Below are 21324 nucleotides of genomic sequence, written 5' to 3'. Positions count from 1 at the left end.
AAACTAAGTAAAAGAGCTAGCCCGAATCTGCCAGCTAGCATCTCTGAAACTCACAAATGTACTACTTTAAGTAGTTTCAGTATGTTTTGTGGTTTGAGTCTTCGTATTAAGCTAAGCTAAGCTAACACCGGCTTCTGCTGTATTTAAATAACGTACGTGAGTGATAATGACCATCCTAATGAGCTTATTTTAATTTTCCAAAACATGCCGAATTACAGTATATTTGCCTAATATTTGAAACTGTAAATTTGAGGCTGCCATTACCGGCTGTTTCAGTACTGTTCATCTGCCGCTCAATTTTACAATTTAGTAGTTATTTTAAAAAGTAGTCAGAATGTCTCAGAGCCAAATGGTGACACCTTAAATACGCTCGTCATTCCCACAGTTAAAAAGTCAAAGGTTATCTTTCGTACAATTATCCAAGTTGGAGAAAAGCAGTAAACAGTCTAATATAAGTTTTTTTTTTTTTCTTCACCTTTTAAATTACTTGACTCAAACAAACCTGGATCCCAGAAATCACACCGCTAACTGCAAGCAATTGAGAGACACTTAATTGGAGTCTGAGCAGAGGTGCCGCTTTCTTCAAGCGTGGTAACCCATCGATCGGGGTGGTGAGAAAAAAAATCAAGTTTCTAAAAGGAGACGACACAGACGGCTGGATATTAGGCCACAATGTTTATTCAGTAGTGTTGTTTCAACTTATAGGTACAATACTGTCAGCTTTTGTAAGACTAAAAAAAAGTTACCATTACAGTCATCCATGCTCACAGAATGCCAGTCAAGTCGTTTACACCCCTCCTTTGTGTACACACCCGCCACATGCTCACCTTGAGCAAGTACATTTCCAAATGGTAGGCACTTTGAAGGTTTAAAACATTTGTGAATATACATTTATATATATTTATATATCTTTTCATATACTAATAAGCAATTGGACTCAAAGGTCAGGTCTCTAATAGAGAGAAACAAGAGTGAAGGAAAAAAAAATAAAAGAACGAGAGAGGAAACAACATGATGTGGCCACAATGGAGGAGGAGGAGGGATGGTGGGAATAGAAATACTGTGAGTCTTTGGGTTTTTCAGTATAGTTCAGTACCTTAGGTCCGATGACAAGAAAGAACAAGAGAGATGAGGAAAATATGAGAACGACGGGAGGATCACTGAGAGAGCTGCATGTGGTGGCGTTAGGAGTTTAGACGATGTGACTGCATCTACTGGATTTACTTCACATTACTGTACAGCTGAGAGAAAAAAAAAGGCAACTTCAGACGAAACCTGCCAGGCGAAACGGAGTCTAACGTGGATGTAACGCTAAACATGCATGAGTAGCTAGCTTATTGTACGTGACGTCTATCTCGCAGCTGCCGTTTTGTGGCTTAATTTATTTTATTTTTGGGGGATGCAGACTGACGTCAAAACAAACCGCACATGCCCTAAACACGAAGTGTTGGCGGCCCTAGCCTTGTGCGTTTGTGTCCGAGCGGTCGCAGGCCTTCACCGAGCAGATCTTTGGGCCTAAAGCATCAAGGCCGGGACACGGACAGCAACGCAAGGCGACTTGGTTGGCCCAGACGGCCGAAAAGAGAGGAAAGGATTGACAGCTGGCTGAGCTCCAGCTTGATTATAAAGAGGTGGGAGATGTAAGGGTGCAAGTGTGCTAGCAGAGATTGGATGCAGTCAGTAAACGTGAGCGACACATCAAGGAGGAGGAGGAGAAGGAGGCGGCGGCTATGGGCCAAAAACACCAGCAGCCACGGAGAGGGAGCACTCCACATAGAAGCAGCAGTGGGAAGCGAAAGCAGTGAATGTGCAACGTGAAGAGAGGATGAATTTAAATAGAAAAGTAGTTGAGCGAGACATTAAACCGATTTTCTTTTTTTTTTTTTCCTCGAGCCCTGACACGTTTCTTGTTTTTTTTTTCTGATTCCTGCGTATGAAAATAAAACACTGTCGAAAAAGAAAGAAAAAAAAAAAGGCTACACCGAGAAGAGAACAAACAAAATAAGAAACGAGACATAATGGAAACGCCCACGTCTGACAAAAAAAAAAAAAAAAAAAAAAAAGAAAAAAGAACGAGGTGAGAGCAAATAATAAACATTGTAACCTGAAGGGAGAACATTTACATTGACCGTTAACAGCGTTAATATGAAGACCTGGAGAGCTTCATCAAAACTACAAAGGCATTTCTTTTTTTTTTTCCTTTTTTTTTTAACATCAGAGAAAAGATAAATTAATGTAATACACCTTTAGAGATCAACATCAGACATGCTAGGACAAAATAAAAAGAAAAAAATGAAAGTAGGTTTGATACAGTATAATTATATTCAATTATTTAATTTTTTTTTTCTTTACAAATAACATACTGCTACAGTTAAAAGTAGTCAGCGACTAAAAACGGCTCCTTTGACAGAAGACGGAAGCGATCGGCCTCCTCGCCTTCAACAGATTCCTGCTTTTATTCTTTTCAGCCTTTTTCAGATAGTACACAAAATGTTTAAATATACTCAGATTCGCCATAAAAGGAGAAATGCTTGGGTTTCATTTAAAAAAAAAAAAAAAAGAAGAAAGAAAAGGTCTTAATAATTACAATACTCTATGCAAAAGCTTTCCTTTGAGCTATTTTACCTCCAATCAACTCGAAAACGTTTTGTTGCTTCTGTTGGGTTTGAACGGGTCTCGCTGCTGTAACAGACTGCGCTCTTATTAGACAGCCGCTCGCGATTTGGCGATCTGGTGACGGGGAGGGCGGGGATTTATTTTTTTTTTATGCATAAAACTCCTTGGTTGGGGCCTTCTGGTAGGCCGCGCCGGAGGGTTTCCTCTCTCCCAGGTCGTAGCTGCCCTCGTCCTTCTTCCTCATGCGGTAGACGAGCAGGAGGATGAGGAAGATGGCGAACAGGAAGCCAATCACGCCGCCCGCGATAACAGCTAAAAGAGGAAGAGACGGTAAGAGTGAATGCTCAAAGCTCAATCAGTAAGACACGAAATGTGAAGAAACATTCACTTTCAATAGCCGACTTATAGCTTTATAGATTAATTCTGTTTTCTACTCCGTGCAATCAATTTTGGTTCATTTCTAGCAACCATTTGTGCTGGTGCAATTTCAAATCTAATGCAATCCAACAGCAAATGATCAAAATTGATTGCTTAACCGCGTTGAAACCGAGCTGCAACCCTCGTAAATGAACGCCGAAACCAGCGCGGTTACTTCATGTCAGCAGGAAAACCTATAATTTGTCTCAGGAGATATGGAGTCAATCACTTTTCTCAAAAGCTTAATTTCACCTCTTCTAATGTGTTGCTGAGTTCACTGAGTTAGTGCTCCATTAGGAGGATATTAAGGCTCCGATTCTTGACACAGAGCCTCGTTGGCCTGAGAGCGGCTGAGATTCGACGTGGTTTATATTCCAGTGATTCCCAATCGGGGCTTTAGAGGAGGAAGCACTGGAACCACCAGGGGGGAAAAGCCGCCAACAACAGCAGCACATTAGCGGCAAACAACACAGCAGGTCTCTGAACTGACCGACACAGACACACTTAGCTAAGATGTCACAGAGGAATGTTGATAATATAAACCCACCGGGGTGTAGGAAATATAATTAGCTGCTCTGAAACAGGAAAATAATGTCAGAGAGAGGTCTCATCGTGTGATTTTCGTCATTTCTTCAGCCTTCAATCACGCTTTCTTCACATTTCACGAATGGATCTGTGACTAAACCCTCTTGGACATCTGTGCAGGATGGTGATTTGGATCATAATGTCCAAACGTTCTGCGGAGGACACACACTAGACTAAACCAGTGGGCTAACCTCTAAGGGAAATACTGTATTAATGAATTCTTCCAACACCTCTATTTCAATAACATCCGCATGAGGTTCTTAACAGCCTCCTAATCTATTTAGGTTGTCTCTCGGTGCTACAATCTGCCCTCTGCTCCACTTCATGTTGCCACAGTTTGACTGTCCCCACACTCCCATGGGTAAAAATCCTGGCACGCAACCCCAGCTGCTGAGCTGGAAGAGGCACGCTGAGAGAATTAATGGAAATTAGATTACAGGCAATTGGGGAGATGTGAGGAGGTGGTCCAGGTGTATATATTTCAATTCTCTTAGGCCTTATGCAAAGACTTTCTGCTGACAACCCTAGAACAATACGCAAAAGATGAAATGAGCCGATGACTCGAGGCGAGTCCGTCCTGATTTGTCCTTGCTGGAGTTGTTTCTGTAGACTGTCAACACCAGATAGATATCACAACAAAGCGAAAGCGAGGTGCCGTCTGAGGCGGCGATTTTGATTCAGATAATTTCAACTCTCTTTCATGTATTCAAAGCGAGCAACACTCTCTTCAGTCCTCCCACAGTGCTGTGAACTCTACAAGGTCCCTCAGACAGAGTTTATTACAAAAATAATGATCAGGAGAAGCGTTCAGGTGGGAAACTTCTAGAAAGTATTATCAAGATTTCAAGGACTTTGCTGCTCGCTGGAAAATATGCTGACATGTCATGTAATGGGACGATTGGATGGAAAATGAAATAAACATGCTTTTTATGCATCAAGGATTTCATCAAAAGTTTGGGGAATATGTTTATTTGAAATGTGAGCTACAGCTAGCTTACTGGCGTAGCATAGAGAACAGAAGCGGGTAAACAGTGAGTCTGGTTCTGTCCAAAGTTTAGGAGTGCTATATCTCGGCCGCCTAATAATTATGTAACCATGGATGTGTTAGCCTTTACAGCCTGCGCAAAGCTACAGAAAGCTAACAATGCTAAGCTAAAATGTCAAACTATCCCTCTATAAGATGTTCTTCATTATCTCTTGTGCTTAGTTTCACACAAGCTTTCACAGTCAGGTTAATAACGATTCATTTGGTGTGGCATTATCCAGGAAGATTCGGTTTGATGTGTGCTGTGGTTCACTGTGACACATACCTGCCAACACCTCTGTCCTCTGGAAGAGGTTTTCAGTGCGGACCACGGGCACCTGATCTGAGCCGGGGGCACTAGTCGTGCTCTTTGGCAATTCCTCCGTGACTGGCACTGGGGCCTGGGGGATCAGGAGGAGAAGAAGGGGGAAGGGAGGCAAGGCAAAGAAAGAAAGAAAATGATTTAACGTTGCTTAATTGACAGCTAATTTCCACACTCATGTCGTCCAGTGTTCCTCGTCTGCGACTTAAGAAGAGCTGTGCGCCTGCAAGTTAGAAGTTTAGTTAATATCATTGGAAGTACATGTGTTTGCTTTCCATTTAATTTGTGTGTGCAATATCAAATTATATCTTAGCTTAGCATAAAGGCTGGAAACAGATAGTTTGGCTCTGTCAGAAGGTAATAAAATATGTGTAATTCTTCTGCACTAAGCTAGCAAGATATGCTAACTCTACCCTTTATTATCAACGTAAACTAACCTATGCTAACTGTACCCTTTATTATCAATGTAAGCTAACCTATGCTAACTCTACCCTTTATTATCAACATAAGCTAACATATGCTAACTGTACCCTTTATTATCAACGTAAGCTAACCTATGCTAACTCTACCATTTATTATCAATGTACGCTAACCTATGCTAACTCTACCCTTTATTATCAATGTAAGCTAACCTATGCTAACTCTACCCTTTATTATCAATGTAAGCTAACCTATGCTAACTCTATATTTTATTATCAACGTATAGCTAGCATATGCTAACTCTACCATTCTGCATTTAGACAGTGGGTGTGGTATCCATCATCATCTGACTCTTAATAATAAGCAAACTATTCCTATTAGGAAAAAGAGTAAAATACAGAACAGGGGTCCTAAATGGTTCCTGACCAGTGAATGCTATAGGGCTCAGCCAAAAAATAAAAATCCAGAGTGCCCAAAAAGATTAGTTCAAGGCTCAAGAAAAGGAGGCAACAGAAAGTGAGCCAGTGACCACAAGTAGTTTTTTTGTAGCTCTTGGAAAGTAAGTAAATTATCTGGAATGTATCTGGGCTTATGCACCCCATACTTTTTTTCCCCCCAATAACACCAGAGAAGAATGCAAAGAAACTAAACGTAACGGAGCCAGTGTATTTGGCCAAAGGGGGCAGCGACAGAGGGGAAAAAAATGGAACGAGGCCAGGTAGGCTTGGCTTAAGGGGTTTAGACGTTGATGACTAATCCCAAACAGATGCAGCATCCAGTGTGTTACAGTAAGACTGCAGCGCAGAAGTGAGATATAGGACGGTTCCACAATATGTGATTATGTTCGAGAGAGAGAGAGAGCTAGAGAGAGAGAGAGAGAGATGTAATCCTCCACAATTTGCAATAGAGCAAAAACACAGAGAATTGACGTGAGCACTTGATCTTTATCCTGAAAGCAACCTCACGGCTCCGGCTCCTGGTATTACAAGGGATTTGATGGTATACTGGGTCAGATAAAGACTGAGGTACAGTGTCACTCGCTGTTGAGTCAGGACAGTGACAAACGAGTCACCGTGATTATATATGTCGCATGATAATGCACACAGCGAGTGCTTATATACACTCACCCATATAACTTTTGTGTAATTTGTATTCCTTTGGGAGATATTTAGATCTGCGTATATTCATATAGTGGGAGTGACTGGGGCACCGAAACGCAGCCTCTAAATAACGCATTATCTGCCGCGAAAATCGTAGATTGACCTACAGACCCCAGATGATGTCTTCTGACCTGAATGATTTCATCTCTTAGCGCTGTGCACACCCGAACGGTCGGCTTGTTTACCTGTAATTTGCTACTGCTACTTTTTTGCAACATGGCTGAATATTTTTCCAATTCTGAGGTTGTGGACGAACCATAGTGAATTAACGAGTTTCGCGGCAGATAATGCGTTATTTAGAGGCTGCGTTTCGGTGCCCCAGTCACTCCCACTATATGGATATTCGCTGATCTAATTATCTCCCGAAGGAATACGAATTAGACAAAAGTTATATGGGTGAGTAAACGACCGTATTTTGTGCCAGAAATAAGGTCAAGATTGTAAAAAATAGTAGTTCCCCTTTAATGTCACTTCATATGTATCAGTCAAATCTGCAGCATCTATAAGTAAATATAAAAACTATCTACTTAAAGACATAGTTCAGTTTTTTTTTTTTACATTATATGCTGATTTTGCTGAGGAATATTAACGCAAGTCTTATGTCTTGATTTTAAATATGAAACAGCCAAGAGATGCGTAGTTTAGCTTAGCAGTAAGAGTGAAAGCATGGGGGATAGCCACCATCTTTTTTCTTTTTTCTTATCCATACAAACACCTCATTGTAAAAACAAAATGTTGTGGTTGTATCACGGATATCTAAAACTATTTTTGCTAAGCTAACCATCTCCTGGCTGTGTCATCATATTCAATGGACAATAATGCTCTTCCACTCTTCACTCTTCAGCTGACATCAAAACTCCGGTTGCCTAGGTAACCATCTTATATAATTCCCACCCTAAATGTGAGTGAGCTAGCGCTTACTTTCACTCCTCTCCATTTGGAAACAAATAAATAAAATTCAAATGTCTATTGTCAGATGTCTATTTCTCAACTGGTTAAAACAACAAACCAAGTTTTTTCCCGGGACATTTCTTACCTCTGTTCTGAATGGTTTCCTGGGTGTGCTGTCCCTGGCCTTTTCTCTAACCGTGGTTGTCTCCATCTTGGGGGTGAAATCTTTGGTGGAGTCCTGGGTGGGTTGCGCCGCCTTGGGTTCGATATAAACCGTACTGACAGTCGACTGCTCCACCACGTCTTCACCTCCGCCTGGGAGAGAGAGAGAGAGAGGCATTGACAGAAAAATAAAGCCTCTCAATGATGGATGAATGCGCAAAAAGTTCCTGATTGGTGTATAGCAACCGTAAAAAACAAAACATGTAAATATGGGCTTACATATATATCAATATTTCATATCCAGAATTACGCATTTTGTCTTATTTAACTTCACACTAGTGGCTTTCACCTTAATGCATTATTTACAGTTGGTCTTTCCAGTAGAATACAGAGTGGCAGAGCTGCGTAATAGGGCATCTGTACAATATCGGGAGGACTATTGATCACAGTCCAGTCTCCTTTTACCCAGAATGACCTTTCTTTTCTCCCTGCAGTTATACAACTCTCTCAGAGTTACTTTTGAGCGAGGAACGAGCGCTGTAAAGGTGCTTAAGGCAGTGAGAGCAGAAGAGCTGCTTAAAAAAAAAAAAAAAAAAAGACAAGTGAAACTTGCACACTTGCCAACAGCAGTCTGGGTGACAAGGCAATCTCAATTCAAATCGAGTGAGAGAAAGCAAGAGGTGGTAAAAGAAAAAAAGAAAAAACACAACAGACAAAGAGATGAGAAAGTGATGGAACAACTTAAGTTTGGCTGGGAAGCAAGGGGGGGAAAAAAAAAAGTGGATTTGAAAATGAATGTCACCGTGCCTCGGAGCTTGGAAGTGTGCGCCTTCACCCTAAATCTGCGACTGCGTGTGAACGTACCTGAGCCCGACCCTGAGTTAAAGTCATCGTCGTCTTCGGGGTAGTAACCTCCTGAGCCTGTGTCATCCAGGTACAAGTCATCAGTCTGAGAGGAAGTCTTGGCGGCTTCTGCTATCTGCAAAACAACAAGATAACGAGGCGTTGAGGATTTCATTGCATATCTCATTTCACAAGTCCAGGTGCTGGTGCAAGATTTTATTCTGCACCACATCACATCAGCACAGGTAAGCTCTGTGTTTTACCCTCATCATGCAAATATGAGCCTAATGGAGATGCTTTCATAGATCGTTAATCACAGCCACATTGCTTTTAGACCACCACTTCAGTTGGTTATTTTTCTAATTGGCAAACACAGAATCCTCTCGGGTAGCAATATAATGTTCGTATCATTAGCGGCAGTTTTTGCAAAGCAGTCTGTCTCCTGTATCTGCTATAAAGTGGGAATCAGTGCACCCCGCAGACAAAAATGTTCAGCTGAGCGTATCCCTTAGAGATGGCTACTATCAACACGTCACCCCGCGTTTACATCTGAGATTTATGAGCTTCCTTTCAAGCCACACGTAGAATCTACAGCAGTGTTGTGAGCTCTCTGCTAACTTCACACATGCAAACGTAGTCAGATTTACAAAAAAAAAGACGTGTTTGCATGCAACAAGGCATCAGTCACTCATCATCGATCTTATCTGACATGCACGAGGAGCTTCAACTCTGCACAAAATAGAACAGGAGTTTTTTTTTCCCTTTACTGACAACGCTGAATTCAATCATAGATGCTTTGTTGAATAGATTGAGTCTGACTGAACTCTTATTACATTAAACACAAACTATATCATGAATACTGGAGCGTCATTGTAAGCAGCATGTTTCTGATGTAGCTCCTGCAGGAGGAGCTCGTCTTAACTACTGTAGATATAGATTTAAAGACAGGTCGAGCAGATGAACCTGAGATACTTAATTGGAGAAAAGTCTCTTATCAGTTTCGTTTATTGAAATAAAACCCTGCAAGAAGTTAATTGTTAACATTCATGGAAATCTGCTCTTGTAAGGCGCGGAAACAACAGGTTTAATCTTTAACAAACCATTGTATTACAAAGACTGTAGTAGATTAGAAGTTTACAACTGAAGTGCAGTAATTTTGAACAAGTAAATCAATGCATCACCAAAGTGAAAACGCTCTCGAAGGGGTTGAGATATTTCACCTGCAGGCAGGCCGACACTCTCATCCCTGGAGCCGAGCTACTGCTCCGTGGCTCAAAACGAAACTCAGGTGACCGTCCAATCAGAGCGCGGAGCCCCGTCTCCCCGCACCATCGCCCCGGACAACTGCCCTGACCGGCGGGAATGTTTGTGTTCCGGCTTAATGGAGTGATTGGCTGAAAAGCCCACAGTTTAACAGAGCCTGTTTGTTCAAAAAGGCGCCGCTTCACACGGCGCGCAAGTTGAGATTTAGACGAGAAATAAGATAAGGAAGGAGGATGAATGTTTGACGTTTAGATATGCCGTTATAAAACATGTGCGCGTGGTACATGTAACTATTTTCATGCAGGTTTTAGTGAGAGTGTGTGTGTGTGTGTGACTGGACTAGCTATAAACCAGCATCCATGGCAACATCTATTCATCTCCTATTGACCAATCTGTGCCTGGCTATACTTCCCCTTCTATACTGATAGACCTGCTTTAGAAGAAAAGAGTACAAAAGGAAGGCCTCACTATCTGATGCACCCTTTTAGCTGGTCCAGGTCTGCTCTGAGGATGTTTTGCCGATAAACCTGGGGCAGAAAAAAGTCGTACTGGAGCAAATAATCAATAGACTCAATAGAAAAAAAGAGGCGTAGTATGAGAAAGCTGAGATAATAGTTAAAGAGGATTAATTCTTCATTCTAACAACTATTAGATGTTCTGAGTTTGAATGGAAGAAAAAAGCTCGGTCTGCAACTAACAGACTATTTAAAAGCCGTTGTATTAGTATTTTTACTTTTGATGTCTGTGTTCCCCTCTTTTCCTGGATGTCGAAATTTAATAATATAAAATGCAAAAAGAGCAAATGCTCCAATTTCAAATGCATTTGCAGATGGATGTTCCGTCAATGAATCAACAAGTAGTTTCAGCAGAAAAAGCAAGAAGACAGGCCGGAGACCTTCCTGCTGCATCAGCTCAGCTTCGCCAGTTACACTCTGTATTCCAACGTGAATGCGTTCAGTAATGCTTTTAAGTCGTTGTGTGTGCATATGTGCGCTTGAAAGAAAAGGCCGGGCGCTCTCCATAACAAAGAGGCAGCGAATACACACGGCTAACAGCAGAGTGAAAGAGAATAAAGGAAGACAGAGGCGAGATGAAACACAACAATACATTTCTCCATCTCTCTCCCCCCCCCCCCCGACGTCTGGAATAAAGGCCTTTCACTGCCGCCGAACCGCCTGATCAAAGAGAAAATTTGTTCAAAGCAACTTTATCTTAACCTTTCTTGCCTTCTTCTCCTCCAAACACAACCCCCGCCCCAACCCATCCACCCCTCGCACTCTGCTCCAGCGGCCTGGTAAACCAATTCACCGGTCCATGTGGTCCACGGGTCCTTTATGCATTGCCGATACGAGCACGACGGCCCCAGAGGAGGCAGGTCACAGATCAAACGGCGACAAAGGGCACTAATGAGATAGAGGCCACACACGTACATGCATGAGTGGCCGTGTTTTACAAATGTATGCAAACATCCACCTGATTATACATAACACACGTATTAGGGGGAGCAATTGAGCATGTGACATTACACCACATCAGCACACACACGGAAACTTGTGAAGAAATGCGGAAGAACGGGCACATTAACCCCACGCAGGCTTATTAAACATAAATGTCAGACACGTAATTATAATGCAGATACTTTCACCTGACTTGTTAAAGGAATAAATGGAGGGATAGTATGCGTAATGATGTACAAGTCAGTAGTTAATTACGGTTTTATTTTTTCTTTCTACAACCTTAACGTACCATAAGATTATACAATACACTTACTTAAATGTATTTTTTTTCCCACTTTCACTGCTGAGGTTTGTTGCATTTCAAGGTAAGGATGCACCAAAGTGACATCAAAGAAACTACCGGCGACCAAGCTCCCCTGTGATCACATCACATCACATCACATCCAGGTCAGAAAGTTCCCAGCAGGGCGCAGTAGTCTGTATTGGTCGTTTGGGGAAAAACCCGGAAGAGCTACTATTAGCTGGGAGGCTAGGAAGTACAGAGCAGGCCTCTCTGGTTCATTCATTCTAGATGTTCGTGTCATGGAGATATCTGTGCATTTGAATATTCAGATTCAGAGGCAAGCCTTCTCTCTTGCTTTGTTTACTTACGTCAGTCCGATTTAATTTTCTCGTGCACGGATGCACCAAGCTGAACGGCTAAGCAGAGTGAAAACTCTAACATAGATGTGTATTACTTAATACTTGAATGTGCACTGACGGCAGAGGAAGTTTTCAGGTGTCTCTCCTCTTCTGATCTGTAGCCAAGGTGTCCACAGTTGTCAGTACGAAAGCACTGTTTCTTAGACATGTAGCACCCACCTAGACTAGACCAGGCACCCCCACACCAGACCCCTGCAGCCATCCCCACTCTCAAAAAAAAAAAACAAAAAAAAAAAACATGAAGAACAGCACAAGGTGTTGACCTGGCCTCCAAATTAACTAGATGCCAAGCTGATCAAGTATCTGTGGGATGATCCACAGAGGCCCCTCCCCTCAACCCATAGGACCCAAAGGCCTCCCACTAACAACTTTCTGTTGCCAGACACCACAGGACACCCTCAGAAGGACCATGTCCATTCTCTGATGGGTTACAGCTGTTTTGGACTCACAAGGGAGTCATTTCAGTCATGGTGTACCTCTTTTGGCTTTTAAAACAGATGAAAACTTATATATTTAAGTGAAATGTATTTGTGGTACAAGCTGCATCAAATTCTAGTAAAAACCTCTCCAAGAGTCACGCTCCCCGTCAGACCTGCAGGTACACAAGTCTGCCGTCTCCTCCGTAATCTTCACGTTTCAACAGTTTGAACAAAGCCTTAGGATTAGTGAGGTTCAACTGTACAGGCTTCACTGCAACGCCAAATCAGTACAGATCTGAGAGGAGGAAATGGTCTGTTTGACCTCGATAAACTTCACTTATCTGACACACTGGAGGGATGGGGGGGGGGGGGGGACACAAACTAGCGAGCATGTGTTCTTGCGAGTGTACACAATAAAAACCTGATAAACCCAGACTTTCTCTATCACCAACACGCGTGCACAGACACAGCTACTCCGATAAACTTTGCTCTCTTTATCAATCCACTGACATTTACAGGTAGTTTTCTGCTTTTACCTCTTATCTCAGCCTCCGAGCCGAGCCAGACATCAATCCACCGCCAAGTAAATCCAGGCGGACACCGAAAATCAGTTAGCAAATAGCCTTGCAGGAACCCCGCTTTTATAGATACATTTTAAATATATATATATGTGACTGCTTCATTGTTGGAGTTGCTGCTCCAGTCTAAAGGAGCAATTATCTGCAAAATCCCGCAGTGCTACAGAACACATTCGGGACAGGATGGGCTCGTAAAATGGATCTAATTGGAAATATAATAGAGCAACTTATCATCTCTTTTGGGCTGTGATGGTTGGAGCTTCATTTTCTGAAAGCCATCTGTTACACGGCAAAAGACTAACTGACTCATCCCTCCTTAGAAACCAAAGCACTGCACTTTCCCCCCCTCTTTCACTAAATCTGAAAGCTGATGTGATATTTAAGTTTTGTGAACCAGTGAAAATAAAAACTTTATGACCTGTAGTAATTCAGTTTTGGATCTAAAGTAGTAAATATATATATATTTTGTTTTATAGCAGGCCCACATTCAGTGTAATGTAATTACTGCAGTAGAGGGATCATTAAAGCTTTCTGAAGGCTTACTGATTTGCTGTATTGATTTTAATTTTAACCACCGGTGTGTTTATCTAGAGAGATGGATGAGTGTGTAGTTACATTAAAGTGCAGTCACGCTACCGTACGTTTAGATTTGCAGAAACAGGTGGATCTCCTCTGAAATGCGTACACATAAATCTAACTGTAAGAGTGGAAAAAGTACGTCGTACTTCTCTATAAGATCCTCTACAAAATACGTTTCCTCTAGTCCTGATTTATTCCTTAAATTTAAACCAAGGTCTTCGAGGCAGCCTTGTAGTCAGATGAAAAAAAAATAGACTATGTTTCAGAAGAAGGCCTTTGCAGCACTTGCAGAGAGAGGAGGAGATAAACATCAATGCTCCTAAGTCGCAGCCAGTGTGTATATGCACAAAGGCAGTCTTTCTCAAAGAAGAAAAAAGGCCAAGGACAACCCATGCAGAAACCCACTCTGTGCTCTCTTCATCGCTTTAGTTATTTACTAAGCATGGTGTGGTTAAAAAGTAGATTTGCTCTCCATTGTCTGAACTACAAACAGCCTACATGAATGACTTTTTAAGACTTCTGTGCTCCGCAGCGATCTGTAATTACGCCGCTAAAATGTTAGTCTGCAGTTAGTCGGCTCCGTCGTCGAGTTTCTCTGTGGGCTTCAAACAATGGGCAATAGGAACCGAGCGGGTTGGAGTCGGATCTGACAAATGTTGTACAACAGTTAGTTTGACTGCAAATGTGTGTGTGTGTGTGTCTCCACTGAACTGACAGACAAAAAGGAAGACGCAATTTTTTGTGCTTGTCCGGGGCCAAGTCACGGATTGCGGTTGGCATCGCAGAGGTGCATAGTTATATTTCTGGGGAGGTGCAGATCTGACTACAAGATACAGGGAAAGGCGTACATATAGTCTAGATGTGGCTTCCTCCCACCGTCCAAAGACTGACGATGATTTTAAATTGGTCGTAGGTGTGCATCTGAGTGTGAATGGTTGTCTGTCTCTCTGTGTTAGCCCTGAGATAGACTGGCGACCTGTCCAGGGTGTACCCCACCTCTCGCGACCCTTCACAAGACGAGCGGTTACAGAAGATGAATAAATGAATGAATAATGTCTAAAGTCTTTTTGCAATACACCAGCCAGCCAGCTTTGGGTCACGATAGCCGAAACAACCTCCAGCAACAGCAAAAGTTTGTTCTTCTTTAATGCCGAGTTGTTTTCTGCCTGAATGCCTGCATTCACATTACCGATCCATTGAACTTTAAGCAGAGTGTGTATGTTACTTTTGAATTAATAAATAAATTAACTCACAAATTAAAAGTTTAATTCACAGGAAATGAAACGGCAAACTTTTTGTGGACATTTCATGACTCTTTCTCGCCTTGTGCCACTGCTACAACTTGCTGTTGCTTCGTGTTGTGCTGTAGCGGTTAGAGAAGCAGCTTTGGGACTGAAGGGTCACAGGTTCGCTTCCCCCGCTTGTGACCAAGGCTGAGGTGCCTTGAGCAAAGCCCCAAATTGCTCCCCGGGGTGCTGTGCGGCACAAAAGAAGCACCGGCCCACTGCTCTGAGAGCAGACGCACTACTTTGTGAACGAATGGATGGGTCAAATGCAGGAAAAAGATGTTTTCACAGTAGTTTAGGCCTTCAGTATTATCTTGTATCTTCAGCTTGTGGCCCCAGAGCCTGATGTTCAGCAAATCCTCCTAGGATATCAAACTGTCTTCTTCTTCATAACGCCTAAACCTTTTTATTCTTACAGTAATTAACTGGCAAAAGGCATCAACATACCTAGCAACGCACAATTGTGCTGCTATGTATCAGAAAACTGTCATAATGAGGTAGTAGCTCGCAATGTCAGCCCTCTCGGTTGTGAGAGGAGCTGCTGCTGCTGCTGCTGTCATCTCTGCCTCCTAATGAACTAATAAACCAGCGGGAGGTCTGTCTGTCCTCCTGACTGCACGTCTTTCTGTCTGCCTGTCACTCCGTTTGGTTCACCTATAAATCAAAAGAAGACGTAAAGCGTTGAAGAATGCGCGAAGCAAAGACGACAGAAAAATGAGAGGAGTGTCAGATAAAAGAGCGAAGTGTGTGTGTGTGTGTGTGGACAAAATGGGGGAGAGGATGAGAACAGAGAGAGAGAGGCGAAGGGGAAATAACCGACTGCTGAAGTGAATCCTGTAGCCTAGAGGTTTCTCTGCTAAAAGCCTGTCAAAATCACATGTCCATGCCTAGTGGGGCTTGAAAGACACTGTGCTTACATTATGTGCGTGTCAGTGTATTATATGTACACTCTCTTTTCTATAAGAGATGGATAGAAAGGAGGTGGGGGGGGGGGGGGGGGGGGGGGGTGGCGTCATCTCAACTGTGCCCAGGCCCCCTGACTTTCTACTGTTGACACACCGCTCTCACTTCTTACAACAAATATTAGCTCAACTCCCAAGTCAGGCCAGGGGGAAATGGTGTTCCTCAAAGGAACGCAGGCACACAACACACTCGACCATCTGCGTGTCCGTGAAAGCACCCATATGTGCCGAGACGGGCGCGTTCACACACACACAAACACACACAAGCCCGTCTCCAGCTTTCACATCTCAAAGGCGTGAGACGAATACACAGATACGCATCATAACACCAACTTCAGAGCAGAAAAAGTGGCAAACAAGTGCACGGGGGCCGACCGACCGACCGACCGGCCGACAGACAGCTTCCTCAGATCTTCCCTCAACGGTCTGCTGCCTTCTCCGGTTCTTAACCATTTCTAGTGAGCCTGGAAGCGGAAATTTCGTCAAACTTGGACAGAACGGGACTGCATCCCTGCTTTCCAAACATTGCCTCTATGCTGTATACAAGTCATCCCGCTCCACAGATGTCCCTTCTCTATATTTAATAAGAAGTATCCCCAGTATATGCTGGTACATTTGCTGCTGCACTTTCAAACATCCCCCCTTTTTATATTTAATTTAAAACCAACACATTAGACATTGTTTCAGCGAGCAAATTCACACGGGTGAGGAGCTAATCAATGATTTATTACTGAACTAATTCATCAAGCAAAAGCTGTTCCAGCTTCATAAAACTTGGCGAGACATATTTAGTTTCCCTTCGCCCCTACTGCCTGATTTAAAGCTAATTAGGCTAACCATTTTAACATTTGAGTCAGACGAGATGTATGAAGCTGCAGCAGCCGGTTAGCTTAGCTTAGCATGAAGACTGAAAGCTAGTAAAGTAAATCAAGTAACTCCAAAGCTACAACAGATAAATTGCTCATGATAACCTTTGTTGGGTCCAGTCCTAAGATCTAGTTCAGGTTATTTAACTTTCACAGTGTCAAGGTTCTTCACAGGCATACTGGGCCAGCTCTGCTCTGCGTTTTTCCGCTTTATTCCGTCCCGTGAAAGGAATCAGATCTCATTATCGCTACCAGGCAAACAAGTGTAGTCAATAGCACGCAAAAGGGGGAGGGCGTGCGAGAGAAAGAGACAGAGAAATATTGTTAATCCCTAATTAACAAAGCAAAGGTGTCAGATTGGCCTGCTGGCTTTCACTTTATCCGTTCCACTTGGCCTGCCGCGGATCCATAATACCGAGGGGTCAATACAGCAACACAGCGCGGCGAGCGGCGACTGTGCTCTCGCTTCGCCCCGACTGGTCGACGAACCAAACTTGAAAAGGACTCTCCTCTCCCTCCCACTGGCGACTGCCGTAACCTGGACTTTATCACGGAGCGGCAGACAAGAGGAAATCAGCAGATGAGGGAATGCAAAGTGAGAGGAGCAAGAGAGGTGTCCTCCTACATACTTGAAAGAGAAGCAGATGGAGTCATTGCAGCTGTCAGGGGTTTCTGAGGAGTGCTGCAACCAGCTGGACATGAGAACATAAATTCATATGTAAAGACCGTCAGCTTTGGGGCAGTAAACTAGCTCTAGCTGTTGCTAAAACTTACATAAAGCCGTAAACTTGTGATCAGTTCACTCAGGACGCGCGTTAATACCAGGTCTGAACGGGGCCTTTGTTACAAATGAATGCAGCGTAATTGCACACAGTCCGAGTTTAATCTAAGTAACAGCGATTGTAAAACTTAATACCAGACGTGCAGATTAGGGTCATTAAATCTTTCTGAATTTTCCTCCAGGACAACAGTTAATAAAGAATAACTTTATATCTATTAGCTAGCTCTGCATTGTATGGAAGGCTGGCACTAAGGCACTGAGTTAGAGCTTAACTCCCAACTAGCACTCAGCATTAGCCACATTTTGCTACCAGAAGCAACTACTATTTATACAGTTTAATATTTTAAATAACACTTCTTTATCAACTTTATCTACTTCTTTAAGGCCTTTATACAGTATCCACATTCAGTTTACTGCTAACCAAGCTAGCCATCCCTTGCTAATGCAACAAGTAAATGGTAAACGGCTAAACTGAACTGACTGCATTTTACCCCGTCACCTTTCTGTGCATGTTTAGTTGATCATCGTTACTTCCTTTGATGCCTTAGTGTCATTTCAACATTTTCTCTCGCCATTGTTTCTTCCTCATGTTATGGACAACACAGCTAATTCACCAGCATCCAGTTTTCTTGTTATTGCATTTCAGTTTTACAAGATCCTGCAGTCTGGACACATCAAATAAATGAGCTAAAGACTTTTGTTGAGTGCATGCTAATGGAAAGACATTACACTAGTATGCAGAGACCTGATGATGCATTCACCAGTTTTAATGTTTTTAATCTTTATTTATTTATTTATTTTTTGCTGGTATATTACAGAGCCATCAAATTATCCCAGAGAATCCTTTGTTTCTACGCTGAAGAACACAAGGGATGCCTGACATTGTGCAGCGTCAGCACGCGGAGCAGACAGCTGCTGCCCTCGCGGAGGAAGGCTGAGTAACGACTGGATCGGCGATGCCGCGGTTATTAGAGAGAGAGAAATCGGGAGCGAGGAGGAGTTGCCGACATCCAAACGTTCAATTTGTCCCAGCAACACCTGCGGATGACTGAACAAACTGCCAGCGAGACGGGCAGAAAAAAAAAAAAAAAAAGGTCCGCGTGAGTCATGCCAGTGGGTGGTGAGCATTGTTTGGAAAATGCAAAAGGGAAGAAGAGGCACCAGCAGCCACCTACAGGTCTGCCACTGAGATGTCCAAACTGTAACTCTAATGGGCCAGAAAAGGTTGCCATGTGTGTGTGAGGGTGTGTGTGTGTGTGTGTCTCTCTCTCTCTGTCTGTCTGTCTGCCGTTGAGCTCTTTGAACCCTCTCTAACTTTTATTGCCCTCCCAGGGATCATAATAAGGAACTAATTGATAGTCTTTGAGCCGCGGGCTGAGGAGAGGGGGAGTTCCTGCAGGAAGTCAACACAAATCAAACTCTCTCAGAGCCCTTAAGGCTCTGGAGCTACTCCAGCCGAGTTGTGGTGGGTAACAGTCGCTGTGTGCATGTGCATGTGTGTGTGAGAAAGAGAGAGGAAGTAAGAAAGAGAGCGATAGTCTAGTGTACAGTTGACATTTGCAGATTTATGGAAGTCGCACATCTACTTCTCTACATGTCGCCTCCTCACTTAACCACACACGCAACTACCTCGGAAATAATAACTCAAGAGTTCACTTAATAAGAGGCATCAAGATGCTACCCATTTAAAATGATACATGCACATTATATTACATAAAGTTAACTCAGTTCCTTATGTGAATCCAGTTTTCTTGTTACTCTATTTCAGTTCAGTTCGGTTTTATTTATATAGTGTCAATAACAACACAAACTTTCTCAAGAGGCTTTACAACATCCGGTCTGAAACCCCCAGAGCGAGCCTGACGGCGACAGTGGCGAGGAAGAAACAGGAAGAAACCTTGAGCGGCTCATATTGAGGGACCCATCCGCCTGAGGCCGGCCGGGTAGAGACAGAAAATTGCAATAAACTATAGCTTCAGTATGGCTTTTTCGACGTTACGTAAAGTTAACACAGGATGACTTGTTGATGAACTTTCTTCCAAGACACATACTGTACAATATCCTAAGGAAAATCTACCCCAGCCCCCCTCCGAATCTCTTTTCTCCCTGCTCTTAAAGGATTAAGTCACATTGCCTCGGTAGGTAGGTAGGTACTGTAGGTAGGTGAAAGTCCCCCCCCCGCCCGAGCCGACCCACCACCCACCAACCCGAGCACAGGCCGAGCATGTGGGTGCGTTCGGCTCAGATTCATATCGTCTCCTATTCCAAAACAAACGGCCGTCTGACATAGAAAGGCATACGGCGCATTCCACAGGGCTCAAGGGGGTTGGAAGCGGCATGAGGGGTTTCCAGCTCGCGCTTCCAGGGGTGTCTGCTGCGCCGCACTGTGCTTTGTGCTCCCTCGAACTGAAGCTGGGCCACTGCGCAGGAGTTTGAAAGGTGAGAGCGGTGTGGCATACGTGCAAGCCTTGGAATACTGTAAGTGTACGTGATGCCTCTCACCCAGTGCTGGCTGCAATCGCGCCCCATCTGCCCCCTCCCCACTCGCCTATAATGATCCTAAAGCTGAGAACCACGGCTCATTAGAGAATTTATCTTTGAATGTCTTCACCAGCTAATCAGTCGCTTTGACCGCCCGCTGTCTTATGCCGGGATCGTTTGTGCACAGTTAGCACGTGTGAGCTCGATGGATCGGCGGAAGCTGTGATTTTATATCACATACATATCAGCGACAGTTACTGCAGTTTGCAAAATTATCTTAATTGCTGTAAATTATTTGTCGTAATTGGCACGAATCAATTCGAGCAATTATGCAAATGTGTATCTGCAGCAACAACACTCTCTTCTATTTGCAAACGAAACAGAAAGGCGATGCTGCATCCTGGAGAAAAGGCCAAGCATTTTTTTTTTCCATAGTGGTGCGAGTATTCAGGTAAAAACACGAGTTACCCTCTCATTCCTCTGACACCTCCTTGCGCGCGGCTGTTAAAGGAATATGACCCTCTTTTTACGGGTGCATTAGCACAACTTTATGCTCCTATAAAGATTAAGCAAACGGTCTGAGACTCGAGGACAATCGAACGCAGCAAAGCCCCTTCTGCAAAACGCTGCTGCTCGTCGGGCGTGTCGCCTGACTGGCACGGCCTGGTTCTCTCTCTGAAAATATGTGACAAATCTGCTACCCCTTCACTGCACAGCCAGGACATTTTCTGCCTACACGGAGTATCAGGAACTAAAACTAGCGGATTTTGGAGGGGGGACAGGCAGGAAGTCAAATGCTGAACCGCACGATTTTTGTACTAGCGCCATCTGTGTGGGAATGAGAATTCTGTCAATCAGTCCAACAAGCGGTTTTTCTCTGAAATATCTCAATAACGCCGAATTACTAATGTTTTCATGAATTTCTTTGCTGATCCCGTTTAGCCCCATAGCGAGGCCTCCATGTGCAATTTTAGAGAAATGTCTCCACAACTATTGGATGAATTATCATTAAATGTATTGCAGACAGTCATGCACTCCCTATGAACTGCAGTAACACTAGTTATTCTTTACATTTCCATTCTGTTAAATCAAATATGAGCTAATTAGCAAACATTAGCATGCTAACATGCTAAACTGACATGTTGAACATGGTAAAGATTATCTGGGCTTTGTCATCGTGAGCAAGTTGGCATGCAGACGTTAGCTTTTTTTTTAAAGCATAAAACCCCGCCTAACTACAGACCTTGTGAAGCCGCTCTTCCAAAGCAAACAAAAGCAAGTCACAGTTGACTTATTAACTAAAACTGAGGATCGACATCTGTAGCCGAACAGAGCTATACAGGAGTTTAATTGCTACTTTCAAACACAGCTGAGTACATCCCTCAGACTCATACCACGTAAACAGCACATGTGGGTCCCTACCTAGCGTACGGTGCTGCTTACCTACCGTACGGTGCTGCTTACCTACCGTACGGTGCTGCTTTTGGACCAGGACCACATGCTCCTCTTT

The 21324-nt window shown here is 43.3% G+C and overlaps 1 protein-coding gene across 1 annotated transcript in view; it reads right to left on the bottom strand.

Annotated features, from left to right (window-relative positions):
- Positions 1-355: 355 nt before the first annotated feature.
- sdc2 (syndecan 2) overlaps positions 356-21324 on the bottom strand; it is a 41808-nt gene continuing 20839 nt past the window's right edge. Inside the window, exons 2-5 of the mRNA XM_084562902.1 lie at positions 8462-8576; positions 7581-7750; positions 4929-5043; positions 356-2928 (exon numbers count right to left, since the gene is read on the bottom strand). Of these exons, the coding sequence (XP_084419028.1) occupies positions 2765-2928; positions 4929-5043; positions 7581-7750; positions 8462-8576 (564 nt within the window). The 3' untranslated portion in view covers positions 356-2764. The remainder of the gene's footprint in view (positions 2929-4928; positions 5044-7580; positions 7751-8461; positions 8577-21324) is intronic.

Source organism: Chelon labrosus, assembly GCF_963514085.1.
Source record: "Chelon labrosus genome assembly, chromosome: 16".
NCBI lineage: Eukaryota > Metazoa > Chordata > Actinopteri > Mugiliformes > Mugilidae > Chelon > Chelon labrosus.
The sequence above is the reverse complement of the archived record's forward strand: the minus strand, read 5'-3'. Positions and strand labels throughout refer to the sequence as shown.